Source organism: Gossypium arboreum, chromosome 7, assembly GCF_025698485.1.
Source record: "Gossypium arboreum isolate Shixiya-1 chromosome 7, ASM2569848v2, whole genome shotgun sequence".
Classification (NCBI taxonomy): Eukaryota; Viridiplantae; Streptophyta; class Magnoliopsida; order Malvales; family Malvaceae; genus Gossypium; species Gossypium arboreum.
The window spans coordinates 105,754,804-105,770,635 of record NC_069076.1 but is presented as its reverse complement, the minus strand read 5'-3'; the positions used below and the strand labels follow the sequence as shown (position 1 = coordinate 105,770,635).

Here is a 15,832-nt window from a genome sequence, read left to right as displayed (position 1 = left end):
TTTTTATATTTGAAAATCAAGTCCAATTGTTAATAGTGTTAAAAAAATTTGACAATTTTGTTTTTGTCATATTTTTAGATAAAAATACTCACTTAGTAATCATGTAATTAAAAAACGATATTGTAATGAACTTGAATTTAATAAAATATATTTAATAGTTCTAACAATTTGAACTTGAATTTTAATATTTAAAAAGTACAACTAAATTCCCAAAAGTAGAATTACAATAACTAAATTTCAAATTTACAAAGAGTATAAAGACTTATGACATATTCTAACCTAGTATGAAATTAATTATATAAATATGAGTATTTGTTTAAATAATGCTTAGTTTCATTTATCCCTTACAACTCTAATGTGTCAACATGTACTCTCATATATGATATCAATTATTACAAAATATTATCTTATTATATTAATTGTCAAAAAGAAATTGTACTACAATATTTTATAACAAATATATTTTAGGTTGTGTTTGTTTCACAAAGCACAACTTTTAGAAATTTATTTTAAGAAAATTCATCAAACAACATAAAATATTTTATATAAAATCATCTAAACATCAGAAAATATCAACTATTCTAAAAATCAATCCATTTTCTAAAAATCTATTTTCTAGAAATTGAAAGAAAAAATTAAAAAAACTTTTAAGGTGGATATAGATAATGGATTTTTAAAATATATTGCATAACATGTATTATAATATAATATACAAAACTATCCATTAAACTGACTATATTTAGGTTGTTAAGTCAATTGGTCATTTCTACTCCATTGCCTCCACCATCTTCCAAAATCAATTCAAAATCCCCCTAATCTAATTGCAAAATTATATTATGATATGCAAATAAACTCAAAGAAACGAAATAAAAATTAAAAATAACAAAATAAGACACAAACACAAATTTGAGGCAATTCTTCTTCCTTCACATTATGCTTTTAAGGTGTGGCGGATGTAGGTGGAGTCCTTGATTCGGTAGGCGGAGTATTAGCATCAGATGGCTGTGGTAATCCGTCATCGATTTCAGCTCTATTCAGATCTTCAATCATGCGTACCACATCTACCATGGCAGGTCTTTGATCAGGTACCACCGATACACAAGTCATTGCAATCTGTAACAGTTGCACCATTTCCTCCTCAATATTGTGATATCTCATCAACTCCGCGTCGAAAACCTCAGCTGTCCATTCCTCACGAACCACCGATTGGACCCAACGAGGAAGATCAATCCCTTCTTCCCCTAATGATGCTTGGCTAGGTGATTTACCTGTTAACAACTCTAGCAACAAAACTCCAAAACTATAAACATCTGACTTGAACGTAACATTACGTGTTTCAAGCACTTCAGGTGCTCGGTAGCCCGTAACACGACTAGGCGGAGTGGTGTTGCCAAAGAGCGGGTTAAGACCGTAGTCGGAGATGCAAGCTTCGCGGTTTGGTCCAAGAAGGATATTGGACGACTTGATGTTGCCGTGAGCGACCTCAGAAAGATGGAGGTATGATAGACCCTTAGCGGTGCTTAATGCTATCTTAATCCGATTGCCCCAATCCAACGGTGTATGGCCCGCGCCTCTACTACCTGCAATATAATTCCATGTATGTAAATTTGATGAAAACATGTTTTACTGATGTGACATACCATTAAACATGGTGGGAGAAGAAGTGCATAATGCAATGGTAGTGGCAGAAATAAGAACAAAAATACCAAAAAGAAAAGACAAATATTACTTTTGTTTTAAACTTAAAATTCAAAGAAAGTTGAGGAATGATGCAAATGAATCCATTCCCCCAAAGGGAAAAAAATGTCTTAAATGATTTATCAATTCTTCTTCCACCATGAAATCCCCCACTATAACCTAAACAAATTAACATAATATCATCCATAAATATTAATGTAGAAAAAGGGAAAAGAAACATAAATGTAACAAGTGGAGACCCATTGTTGTCAATATCGACTTTTCAATTTGACCAAAAAGGGAAACCCAACTTGACAAGTCATATTCAAACCAACATATATTTTATTATTCATGACTTCTAAAATATTATGTATAAAACATGTTATCAAATTTTAAAATTAAATTCTATATTGTTAAATGGTCATTTTAATACTTTATATTTTTATAACTTTTATGAGACTAAATAAAATTTTATAAATTATGAAGGGTTTAAAGGTATTTTTCCTTCTAGTAGGGCTATGGGTAGAAGATGATATTGTATGTAGGTTGAAGCTCTTCAAACAATAGATATAGATGCATTTAAAATTTAATCCACGTCTATTCCATGTCAGAACTGAATTAACATTTAACATTCTAATTTACGGCTACACTAAAAAAAATACCTAATTGATACAATATATAATTTCAAGACTCGATTAAAATGTTTTGAAGTTTAAAGATTGATTTAAAATTTAAATTATAAATGAAGGACCTCTAATGCAATTAACCCTAATAATGTAAGCCAATTTTTGCATGCTTATGAATTCAAATAAAAAAGATAACTCACCGTGAAGCAGAGCAGACAAGCTACCGTTAGGCATGAACTCGTAAACAAGCAATTTTTCATCTTTGGAGTAGTAAAACGCCCTCAAAGGAACCACTTTTTCATGCTTGATTTTACCCAACTTTTCCATTTGCATTTCGAATTCCCTTTTACTAGCCGCCACGTCTTTCAACCGTTTCACTACCACCGCCGTCCCTTCTTCCAGCACCGCCTTGTACGACGTTCCTACGCTGCCTTTTCCCAACACTTCAGCTGAAGCCCTCAACAAGTCCTCCAAGTCGAAGCTGTAAACCCCACTTTCAAAAAACACCAGCTTATTCCTTTCCCTTTCAATTGACCCACCGGTCACTTCATCTTTAGAAGACGAAGTCCCCGCTTCCGCCGGCGGAGCTGCCCGTGTCTCTTCCGTAACTGGCTTCTCCTTTTTATCCGGCCGTCTTTGCTGTTTACGAAGAAAAAGAATGAGGCATAGTAGGAACAATAATGCAACGAGTACAGACCCAAGGACGATGGCAACAATGGCGCCGGTGGAAAGCCCGGAACTTTTACGGTAAGTTGGGTTACATGCCCGGAGTGGAGCCCCACAAAGTCCGATATTTCCGGCGAATGAAGATGCCGGGAATTTAGATAAGGTATAGGGAATTGAACCGGTAAGGTTGTTATTAGAAACATCGAAATCGTCTAAACCGTCAGAGTTGATAGCCGGAATAGAACCGGAAAACGTGTTGTTTTGCAAGAAAAGACCAGTCAAATGAGTCAAATTGTTGACTCCGACAGGAATTGGACCGGTGAAATTGTTAGAAGAAAGATCAAGCCGTACCAAACGAATTAAACGAGTCAAGCTAGACGGAAACGAACCGGTGAACCGATTCTCTTGCAAATAAAGACTCCGCAACAGAGTCAAATTGGAAAAATCGGCGGGAACAGTACCGGATAAACGGTTCGCCCTTAAACTTAAGACCCGGAGTCGGTTCAAAAGACCGATGGTTTTAGGTGGAATGGAACCGATGAGTCCCACACCAGGTAACCGGAGAGTGAAAACAAAAGACCGTGTAGCATCACATTCGACACCGACCCAATCACAAGCTGAAGTTGATGAGTTCCATTGAACCCGGTTCTCATGTTTGACCATTGAAAGGAACGTAAGTAAAGCTTGCTTGTCTTGAACCGGTTCTGAGTTGACTCCATAACTCAGTATTAAAACTGAAACTAAAATTACAGAGCTGAAACTTAACACCATTGTGGGATTTACAGATGAGAAACGAAACACAAAGAAATAATTGTCGGCGGCTCGTAAGAAGTGATTAAGACAGCAAAAAACAAATGTCTGGTAAGAATCCATAAATAAATAAGTAAAAAGAAAAAGAGAGGTATCTCGATGTTCGAAAAAAGTGCAAAAAAAAAAAAAAAAAAAGCAGAGTTAAAACGGATGGAGAGCGGGTGTAGCAATGGCAATAATTATAATGGGGGATGCGTTTTTTCTTTCTTTCTTTTGGTCAATATAGAGGAACCGTTTTTTTTTTTTCTTTTTCTTTGGGTTAATTTCACCCCACTTTAATTTTTAAATTCATCACAAATTTCGTATAAATTAGGTCCTCTCTACAATTTAGTCCTTACCTTACACCTTATATGTTACCTTAAATATCTATAACATATGAATCAAATTGTAAACATCAACTTAACTTGTTAAAAATTAACCCTTTAAACAATTGTGGATGTGGCATTACATTTTGGGGTCTAATTAATTTTTTTAAATTGGGATGTACAATTAAATTTTCAAAAAATAGGGGTTTAATTAAACTTTTAGGAAATATTTTGAAAATTTTAGACAATTCAATTAAAAAGTTTTAAATATTTGAAGGCGTTAAGGATTTTTTTTTTTTAGGGGCAAGGCCCCTCTAGCTTTTTCTAAGTTCTGTCCTTACTCTTAATTTATTGAGAGTTTCCCCAAACATGCCAAATTCTAATTATTCACACATTAAATATACCTTTTAAATTTGAACCGAAATTTAACACCTAGTTAATAATTAAACTAATAGAAGGATTTGATTGATATAATATTCTTACTATATTTTGATACTCAATTAAAACATTTTAAATTTTAAAACCAATTTAAAATTTAAGTGATAAACTAATACATTTTGTGCAATTAACCCTTTTTTTTCATTAAAACAAGGCTTAATTGAATAAGCAACCCTCAAATTATAATGCTTTTTAGAGTTAAGCACCTAAACTTTTTTTTGTTGAATCAAATACTTAAACTATAATTTTGTAACCGTTATATTGGTCCCTATCATTATCTCCATTAAAGAAAAAATTCAATTAGTAAAAACCTACCACGTGTCATTTTTTTTTGTCTACATCATCATTTACATGAAATTAAAAATATATATTAAAATTGTTTATGTGCTTGAGGTCTTATGTTCAAATCCCTCTCCTTAAACTTTTATTATTTTTGTCTCAACCCTTAACTTCAACATCTAACTTATCTTTAAATTCTGGAAATTTGCTGACAAAAATGAATATGTTAGTTTAGTGGTAAGGATTCAATCCAATTTTGAGAAATCTTATAATGGTTAGTTAAGGGATTTAGTGAGATATGGGTAGTTTTCTTTTTCTTTTTTTTTTTTTTTGGGGGTGGGAATTATCCCAAAAAAAGATCTCTCCCCAAAACTTTCCCAATTCTTCTATGCGATGTTGTCCAACGTGTAGAGTATATTTTATTTTTTTGGTGAATTATAATAATAGAGCAAAGCCCGAGCAATCAATGCGATTAGCATGACTCGAACTCAGGCCACACTTAAAGTTGTGAACACCTTTAACCATCAGGACATCACATAAGATTCCGAGTAGAGTGTATTTCAATCTTGGTGTAAGTACTGATGTACATTTTCTTTAATAAGGTTTTAACTCTTTCTCTTGAGCAAGGTAAGTATTTTTAATTGCGTTTAAATTCTCGCCTTTAATCGTTTTGGGTTTTTCTAAGTGATGATTGTGGGATTTCAAATTCCCTGGAGGTTTAAGTGCTATTAAAAGTTGCTGTTTTGTCAAGGGTAAGTATTCAATACTAATTTAGGGGTTATTCTTGTTAAGTGCGTAAATGTCGAATTGAAGTTTCGATTTTGGTTTTTTTGTGCTAAATGGGTTGGTTGTGGTTAGTCATTTTTAGGTACTAAATTTGTTGTTGTGTTGATGTCGAAAATTAGTAAGGTGTGTACCTTTTGTCTCGAAAAATAACAAACGTGTGAAACTGACAAATTTACTGTCGACGCCACACAACCGTCTACCAAATCATGTGAGTCACACGCTTGTGTGTCAGGCCATGTGAGCCACACAAGCTAGGTCAAGTAGGCCATGTGAGTCACACAAGCGTGTGGATCCATTTTCAGTAAAATTCAGTAGAGCTGTGTTTGATGCGCGCTTTGAGGTTAGCTACTTCGTAAGATTTACTTTGTGATATGTGTGACATATATATAAATAAAATTTGATATTCCATTTTTATATGTACGATTTCTGAAAGCATATTAGTATGTTCTGATATGCATAGCATGTATGATTTGTGTGCATCTAGATATATGATTAGTGATTGCATGTGCATTGGAGTGAGATAATTATGTGATAGACGAAGTGTTGACAATTTAATGATTTGTCTTATCTAATGATTTAACCACATATCTATTCTAGTAGCTTGACTGCAATTTTGGTGGATTGACTACACTTATCTAATTCTGACAGATTACCGTATGGCAATTTCAAATTAAAATATTTTTATTTTCATTCTCTGTCTTCTCCACTCTACTTCTTCAAACCACGTATAATTTTCTTTTGTTTATTTCTTTCCCTATTTTTCATGTTCTTTTTTCATTGTTTCTTTTTGTTTTCTACTGTTCCTCACCCCACCCCCACAAAATTTTCACATTCTTCTTTTCTTTTTATTTTTCTTTAAATTTGGGGTTTTTCACATTTTTCTTCCCCACAATTTTTTTTCTTTTTCCATTTTTTCTGCTGGGGAGATAGAAAGGTGACAAAGAGAAATAACATTAAATAATAATTTACTTTAATATAATTTTTATACTATTTAAAATGTATGTTACATGCCAACTTTTGATTGAATGAAAGTTTTTTTTTTTTTAAATAGAGATAACAGTAAAGGTCAATAATGGTTGCAGAATTATAAGTTAGGTCAAAAAAAGGGTATAGCTTAAGGATTGGCCAGTGAAGTAAGCCTAACAGCAACAACAATGCTTTTCCTAGTTGACAGCAAAACTCAATGAAGGAAACACATGCTTGTTTGCTTAGACTTGTCTGCTTCAATTGTACTCATTTTTTAACCTTTTCTGTACCTAAACTATTATATTGGCTCCAGTTTAATTGAAAAATAAAAAGCAACATAACTAATTTTTAGTATAAAAGGAAACAAAATTATAGTTTAGGTATTAAAGTATAAACAAGAGTCAAATCTACAAGTATAATCAATTCTCAATTTGTAACTTAACCATTTAACATAATAATAAATTTATATTTTTTTCAATTTCACCTTTATTCTTTTTTAACTAAATTTTACCTTCAACTTCTTAAAATAAAATTCAAATGTGACTATCTACTTCTCAAAAGAGTAAAACGTTAATTTTTAACGAAAATATTAATTAAAATATTAATTTTTTAAAATGGAAACATTCGTGGCAATAATGTGTACTTCATGGGTTTTTTTTAAATTTTGTGGATTTTCTTTTAAATTTTTAATTTATTTGTTGATGCAATATACAAGACAAACAGTGTCATGTCAGAAGTACACTTAGACTATCTTACGGGTTGCCACGCCAACATTGTTAACAAAATTAATACTTTAGTCAACATTTCTGTCAAAAAGCAATTTGTATCTTTTTTAAAAGGTTCGTAGTCAATTTTAGCTCCAAAAAAATTATAATTTAATTAACAAAAGATATAAATGTTGAAGGATAAGTTTATTTTATGATTTTTTTAAAAAAAAACCAATGTATAATTGTATATTCCATTTTCATTCTTTTTTTTTTTTTAGGTTCATCGGTCACTACTCTTAACAAAAAGATTTGAACTTAAATTCTTTCTTTGAAAATATAATGTTTCGTATTACTAAGTCTAACAATTGTTTTTTTTTTCTCTAGAATATTTTGGGATTGTGAGAGTGATGTGATAAAACTGAGAATTGGGGTTTAAGAACTTCCTTGTTTCAGTATCATTAATGTTGATAAAGAATTAGGAGAATAATTGGAAATGGTGAATAGGTGTGGGGATCCAGGCTCCTCTTCTTTTAACATGTGCTATACCATCATTATTATTCTAACGGACAGCTCTACCTTTTTCTCTATTGTGTTGGCAATGGCAATGCATCAGAATCATAATCTATTTTTCTTCATTTTCTGCTGAAACAAATGGGGAAGAATAAAACCAAGGCATATAAGTCCTTTATTCCAATGGAATGTTTAATTTCAAACTTCAACTCCCATGTGTGAGTTATGTTCTACATTTTAATGATTTTTTATTTCATGTTTAGATGATTATACCTTTCAATAATGTAGTCTTTTAAGATTCAAATCTATATTCTCCATTTGAGAGTACAATGTTTCTTATCATTACACCCTACATTTATCAATAAATTTCAAAATATAATTAACTTAATGATTTGATTCTAATTATAAGTAACTTAAATGTGTATTATTTGTGATTTTAATTCTAAATGTGTTTTTAACTAAAAATTTGTATTAGATGGAAGGCATGCATGTAAATTTTAAAATAGGTTAAAATATGTTATATATACTACTCTTCACAAATTTAGAATTTGATTCCTATTTTTTATTTGTATAAAATTAGACTTAGAATTTAAAATCCAAGTCCAATTAACACTATTAATTTTATTTTATTTTTGGATAAATTTGTTGGTGATATTTTTAAATAAAAAAATCACTTGGTTTCAATGTAATTAAAAGAAATGATGATGTAATGAATCTGAATTTAACAAAATAATCTAACAATATTAACAGTTGGGCTTGAATTTTGAAATTTGAAAAGTAAAGAGACCAAATTCCTAGAAATAAAAGTATAAAGACTAAATTCTAAATTTATGAAAAGTAAAGGGACTTATGGCATATTTTAATTTTTGTTGAGATAGTTTAAGGACCTAAACAAGGAAAAAGGGCTTGAGCCCATTACCCCGTATTAGCCCTAAAACCCAAAAAGGCCCATATCCATAGCCATTATATAACAAATCTTTCCACCATTTTCTTCCAACCAATTTCTCTTTCTCCCCTACCAAACAAAGGTTATTAAATTATAAAACTAATCTTTTTATTTTTTAACTTTTTAATTCAATCATTAAAATATCAATATCCTTTTGTCAACCTACTTATTAGCTTAGAGATTAAGTGGTAGCATAAAGTATACATCAATACTTGGATAAAATTTTCAACATATTTATACCTATCTTTAGATTTGATATATTAAAAAAAAAAAATAGTCCTCTTCTTTAACAATCAACCATGAACTAGGTTTCATGTGTTTTTTATTGCAGAGTTTCCATGACGCTTGTTTTAAAAAGGTCTTGTCACGTTTTATTTGATTGATTCTATGCTCCTCCTTCTATTAACAAGAAAAAAAAATCATAGCTCTCTTAAGTTTTAATATACTTTTTTTTTAACCCCTTTTAAGGTGCTTTACTTTCAAAAGTACATTATCTTTTTAATATATTAAATTTAAGTTATTTATGCAATTAAGTATACAAATTTAAAATTTAATTTATCTATTTTAATATACCTCACATCATATTCGAGCTAGCATTTAATATCCAAACTAATAGTATACTAATGAGAAGATCTAATTGATATAATATTGAAACGTTGATAATTCAATTGAGAACATGTTGAAGCTTATAAATTAAATTAGATTTAAAAAACCAACAAGTGATTAAAAAAGGTGAATGTGAAATTCTTACTTAAATATTTAGACCAAATTTGAACCTTAAAAGCCTTCATTGATAGTAAGATTTTACTTCAATACTATCCAGCTTCAACAAGAATGGTCTCTTATGATTATAAAATAAAAACAATAAGACCTTGGATTCTTGAATGAAATGCCAAAATGATACAGACGGTGACAAATTAAAGATTTTGATTTAAAGTATAGTAGATAATAGAAGTGTCGTAACCATTTTTTGAAAAAACGGGTATCGACTTGGAGAAGAAAAAAAAATGAAAACAGGAGTCGCCACCAATCTTTTTAGGTGTGATCGGATCACCTTAAGTTAATCATTTTAATAAAAGTTAAGATTTACTAAAACGATAATTTTTGGTCTACGAAAATCAGAAAATGAGTTCGGGAGTCGGTTACGCACGAGGAAGGATTAGCACCCTCGATACGCCCAAAATTGGTACCTAGTTGATTAATTAGTGTCTTAGTGTCGAAAATTTGAAAACTTGAAAGAATTTAAAATACGATCCCTCTTTGTAAAGAAAATGCTCAAATGTTAAGGACCTTCTCGTCTCACAATATAAAATGTCACATCCAGTAAGTTAGGACACGACATCTTGAATTTTCGAGAACGAGCTTGCCTTTTATATAAAAATTCGTGTATTTCAAAAGGTTATTCAGTTAGTTAAGGTGAACGAGGAAAATCGAAACCCAGTAAGTTAGGGCACGTTTCCTCGAATTCCCAAACACCGAATATTGCCTTTACTTGCAAAAATCTTATTTCGAGGTAACAAAATACCATACCCAGAAGTTAGGGCACAACACCTCGTATCTTCGAGAATAAGTATTTTCAAAACTCATGTCGCGATTTAAAAGAGTATTCCGTTATTTAGGTTAAAGGAGAAAAATCGAAACCCAATAAGTTAGGGCACGATTGTCTCAATTACCAAATACGGAATATTACTTTATGAAAGAATTATTATTGGGTTGGATATAATGATAATAAGAATAATATTAAAGTAAAGTAAACAATAATACTATATATAAATATATATATATGTATATAATAGAAATACACACTACTATATAATAATAATAATAAATATAGAAATACAAAAAGCAAATATAATAAAAATATTAAATTAAAGTAATAAAAACAATACTATATATAAATATATATATATACATAAAATATACACTAATATATAATAGTAATAGTGATAGCAAAAATAATGAAAATATGAGTAATATTAATAATATATTAGAATACAAAAGTAAAGTAATAACAATAGGGTGATAATAATAATAATGATACAAACAATAATACATATATATATAATAATAGTAGTTAGAAATAAAAATAATAAAAGTAACAATAATGATAGTAATAATATAAATAAATATGAAGAGGGCATATATAATATAATAATAATATAAATAATAATATATACATGAGGAATAATAATAACATAAATAACAGTAAAAATAATAAAATAATAAAACAAAGCTCTCAACTCTCTTTCTCCTCTTTTCTAAATCCGTTGGTCCGCTTTACTTCAGTCATGGACCCCACGGTCGCCATCGCCACCGTACACGACGGCCGAACCTCAAAAAAAAACTTTTTTGGTAATGAAAATATGGGTAAGCTTCTTACTTTTATTTTTACTTTCGTATAAAAAAAACAAAATAAAATTGAAAGGAAAACAATAAACAAACAAAGAACTAAAGATAAGAATAGACAAAAGAAACCTCTTTTGCTTTGATCTTTGATTAATCTCCAAAAACTAGCCTTTCCAAGAAACAAAAATAACCTTCTTTCCAAAAAAACAAAAAAAAACCTCCTCCAAAACAAAGAACAATCCTTCTCCAAAAAACCAAAAACCCACCCTCTTAAAACAAAGTCTTGAATGGCTTTTATAGCCAAATTTTACAAGTGGAGTGGTTGGGATGGTTTAAGTGGCCAAGGGTGGTGGAGTTGGTGGCCAAGGTGGGTGGCCAACAAAGGTGGTGGAGTAGGTGGCCAAGGTTTTTATTTATTTATTTATTTTTTTTTTGTGTTTGGGTTGGGATTAGGTTGGGCCAAAATTGGGTTTGGGCTTGTAACTGGATAATAGGCTAGGTTTAATTCGGGTTTGGTTTTATTGGGTCCCAGGCAAAATTTGGGTCTTATAATTGCTCCTCTTTGCTCATTATCGTAACGAGAATGGAGCAAAGACTACAAAAGACCAATTTTGCGTGGCTCACGAAGTCTTGAGTTCTTGATCTTCTTTAAAATGGCCTCTTGACGGCTTCAATCGCTTCATCGCAACTCGGAAGGCGATATCCGCTATCTTTGATCCGCTTCACTATAAGCATGTGAATGTCGATTTGCTATCTTCGATCCGTTCCCTATAAGCACAGGGGATGCCAAATCTGCTGTTTTCAACTTGTTCCCTATAAGCACGTGGATGTCATCTGAAATCTTCGATCTACTTCAATCGTAAGCACGTGAATGTCGATCTCGCTATCTTCGATCTGTTCCTATAAGCAGGGATGCCAAATCTGTTGTTTTCAACTTGTTCCCTATAGCAGTGGATGCCAAATGTTGTTTTCAACTTGTTCCCTATAAGCACAAGGATGCCGTCGATGTTTTCAACTTGTTCCCTATAAGCACGTGGATGTCATCTTTGAAATCTTTGATCCGCTTCATTGTAAGCACAGGAATGTCGATCTGCTATTTTCGATCCATTCCTATAAGCAGTGGATGCCAAATCGATGTTTTCAACTTGTTCCCTATAAGCACGGGGATGCCATGTTGAAATCTTTGATCCGCTTCACCGTAAGCAGGAATGTCGATCTGCTATCTTCGATTTGTTCCCTATAAGCAGGTGGATGCCAAATCGATGTTTTCAACTTGTTCCCTATAAGCACGGGGATGCCATGCTGAAATCTTTGATCCGCTTCTTCGTAAGCACAGGAATGTCAGATCTGCTATCTTCGATTTGTTCCCTATAAGCACAGGGATGCCAAATCTGCTGTTTTCAACTTGTTCCCTATAAGCACAGGGATGCCATGCTGAAATCTTCGATCTGCTTCACTGTAAGCACAGGAATGTCAGATCTGCTATCTTCGATCTGTTCCCTATAAGCATAGGGATGCCAAATCTGCTATTTTCAACTTGTTCCCTATAAGCACAGGGATGCCATGCTGAAATCTTCGATCTACTTCACTGTAAGCACAGGAATGTCAGATCTGCTATCTTCGATCCGTTCCCTATAAGCACAGGGATGCCAAATCTGTTGATTTCAACTTGTTCCCTATAAGCACAGGGATGCCAAATCTGATGTTTTCAACTTGTTCCCTATAAGCACAGGGATGCCATGCTGAAATCTTTGATCTGCTTCGCTATAAGCACAAGAATGTCGATCTGCTATCTTCGATCCGTTCCTATAAGCAGGGATGCCGTCGATGTTTTCAACTTGTTCCTATAAGCACGGGGATGCCATGCTGAAATCTTTGATCCGCTTCACTTTGTAAGCACAGAATGTCGATCCGCTATCTTCGATCCGTTTCCTATAAGCATGTGGATGCCAATCGATGTTTTCAACTTGTTCCCTATAAGCACAGGGATGCCATGCTGAAATCTTGGATCTGCTTCACTGTAAGCACAGGAATGTCAGATCTGCTATCTTCGGTCTGCTCCTCTGTAACTTTAGGGAGATAAGACTTGTTTTAATCTTCTTCCACTGAAACTTCAAGGAGATCTGCTGTGGCTTTTAGTCGCTCCAATGCCATTTCTGGAAGAAGAGGTTTGCTGAAACTTCAAGGAGATCTGTTGTGGCTTTTAGCCGCTCCAACGCCATTTCAGGAAGAAAAGATCCTTTGAAACTTCAAGGAGATCTGCTGTGGCTTTTAGTTGCTCCAATGCCATTTCCGGGAAAAAGAAATTTGTAATTTCCAGCCTGTTACCCTACTACTTAAGGGTTTAAGGCCCATCATCTTCGATCTATTTCTCAACTACTTAAGGGGTTAAGATCTGTAAATCTTCAGCCTGTTACCCTACTGCTTAGGGGGTTAAGGCTTGTAAATTTGGCTTGTTACCCTACTGTTTAGGGGGTTAAAGCCCATCATCTTCGATCTGTTTCCCTCACCGCTTAGAGGGTTAAGATCTGTAAATCTTGACTGTTACCCTACTGCTTAGGGGTTTAAGGCTTGTAAATTCGGCTTGTTACTCTACTGCTTAGGGGGTTAAAGCCCATCATCTTCGATCTGTTTCCCTACCGCTTAGGGGATAAGATCGTAATTCGATCCGTTACCCTACCGATTAGGGTTTAAGACCTTCGTCTTCGATCCGTTTCCCTACTCGCTAGGGGTTAAGATCAGTAAATCTTCACTGTTACCCTACCGCTTGGGGTTTAAGGCTTGTAAATTCAGCTTGTTACCCTACTGCTTAGGGGGTTAAAGCCCATCATCTTCGATCTGTTTCCCTACTGCTTAGGGGGATAAGATCTGCAATTCGGTCTGTTACCCTACCGATTAGGGGTTTAAGACCCTTCGTCTTCGATCTGTTTCCCTACTGCTTAGGGGGTTAAGATCTGTAAATCTTCAGCCTGTTACCCTACTGCTTAGGGGTTTAAGGCTTGTAAATTCAGCTTGTTACCCTACTGCTTAGGGGGTTAAAGCCCATCATCTTCGATCTGTTTCCCTACTGCTTAGGGAGATAAGATCTACAATTCGGTCTGTTACCCTACCGATTAGGGGTTTAAGACCCTTCGTCTTCGATCTGTTTCCCTACTGCTTAGGGGGTTAAGATCTGTAAATCTTCAGCCTGTTACCCTACTGCTTAGGGGTTTAAGGCTTGTAAATTCACTGATTCTAGGGACATCACCTGTAAAATCAGTTCCATATATCTATGCTTATGTCAAATGATTAGGATGCTATGATCGAAATGAATCAAATGCTCCTAACCAGATATGTTATGAATGTGTCAAATAATTAGGATGCTATGATTGAAATGAATCAAATGCTCCTAACTAGATGTGTTATTATATGAATGTAGAAATGTCATGAGCCCTTTTTAAAAAGGCTTAAGGTATCATCGTGCGTTGTTCATTAGGACATTATCGCTGACGTATTACGCTGGCATCTTGTTCGGCTGGTATTCTTGATAGAAAAGTTAAAGAAACAATCACATTTTGCTCGGAAAGCTTGCCCCACTGTAATTTCAGAGTCCCTTCCACTGTACCTTTTGGGACATAAAGTTTGTGCCTCCTACTGCAATTTCAGAGGAATAACATTCGGTTTCTTCCATCCATTCCGCTGCAACTCAAAGGTATAGTATTTGTATCATCTTCAATCAGTTTGATCTGTTACACTATTCCCTGGGTGTAATGACCAAATGTACATGAATGCAAAGTATCATTTCTTTTCTCGAGAATGACCCTCTTTTACACTTAGGTTGACATTACTCGTCATTTGTCGAGGTTATATCACTGACGAAATGTCTTGTCTTTTGGTTCAATCAATAAAGAGTCCAAAGAGATAATATTTCCAACCCTTAGGCTTGGTGAGTTCTAAACAATAGTCCTGTTTCAGGTTCTTGTGTTATTTAGAAACTTCCAGAGTAATATGTAAAACTTCTTTTGTGAAAGTGTTATTAGTCCATTAATCGTTATTTCAATGCAAAATGTTTGAAAAAGATCAAAACAATTAAAAGAAGGAAATTGATTATGAGCATAGCTCGAAATGGATAAATTAATCAAAGATTGCAAATGCAATAAGAATGAAATCAACTCAAAACGAATGATTTAATCAAAGATAGCAATGCAATAAGAAGAAAATTTATTTGGACATATCTTGAGAAGAATCAAAGATAACTAATTCAAAATGGGCAAAATGGAAGCTAGATGCCCCAGATATCGCAGCCTGAGCTTCTCTGTACCAACTTCTTGAGGACCTTTCTGAGTTTAATATGTGTTTAGGGGATCCGAAGTACTTTGTCGATGCCCCAAGACGTATCATACTTCTTCATTGTTAATTTAGGCATAGCAAGACTAATGTATGCCCTACTTTGATCCAAATTTGAGCTGCTCTTTCTGGGTTTTCAACTCGAATCCCTTTTGGTCTCAAAGTGCCCTTTGCGGGTTTTCACTTTGGCCTCTTCTTTTTTTTCTTTTTCTTTTTTCTTTTTTTCTTTTTTTGGTCTTAAAGCGCCCTTCGCGGGTTTCTACTTTAGTCTCTCACCTTCTAGGTAGAATACACTCCTTGATTGGATTTGAATTCACTGATTTGGGCAAATCTTTGCCATCCATTTCGGTTAATATCAATGCCCCTCCAGAATAGGCCTTCTTTACTACATAAGGTCTTTCTCAGTTCGGCATCCACTTTTCTCTGAAGTTCTTTCGTATAGAG

The 15,832-nt window shown here is 33.3% G+C and overlaps 1 protein-coding gene across 1 annotated transcript; it reads right to left on the bottom strand.

The window, feature by feature from the left end:
• Positions 1 to 670: 670 nt before the first annotated feature.
• LOC108471324 (probable inactive receptor kinase At2g26730) lies at positions 671 to 3,968 on the bottom strand. Its single transcript, XM_017772961.2, has 2 exons — positions 2,504 to 3,968; positions 671 to 1,580 (listed from the first exon to the last, which is right to left on the bottom strand). Exons 1-2 carry the CDS (start codon positions 3,840 to 3,842, stop codon positions 940 to 942), a joined length of 1,980 nt encoding a protein of 659 aa, XP_017628450.1. The 5' UTR covers positions 3,843 to 3,968; the 3' UTR covers positions 671 to 939.
• Positions 3,969 to 15,832: the final 11,864 nt, after the last annotated feature.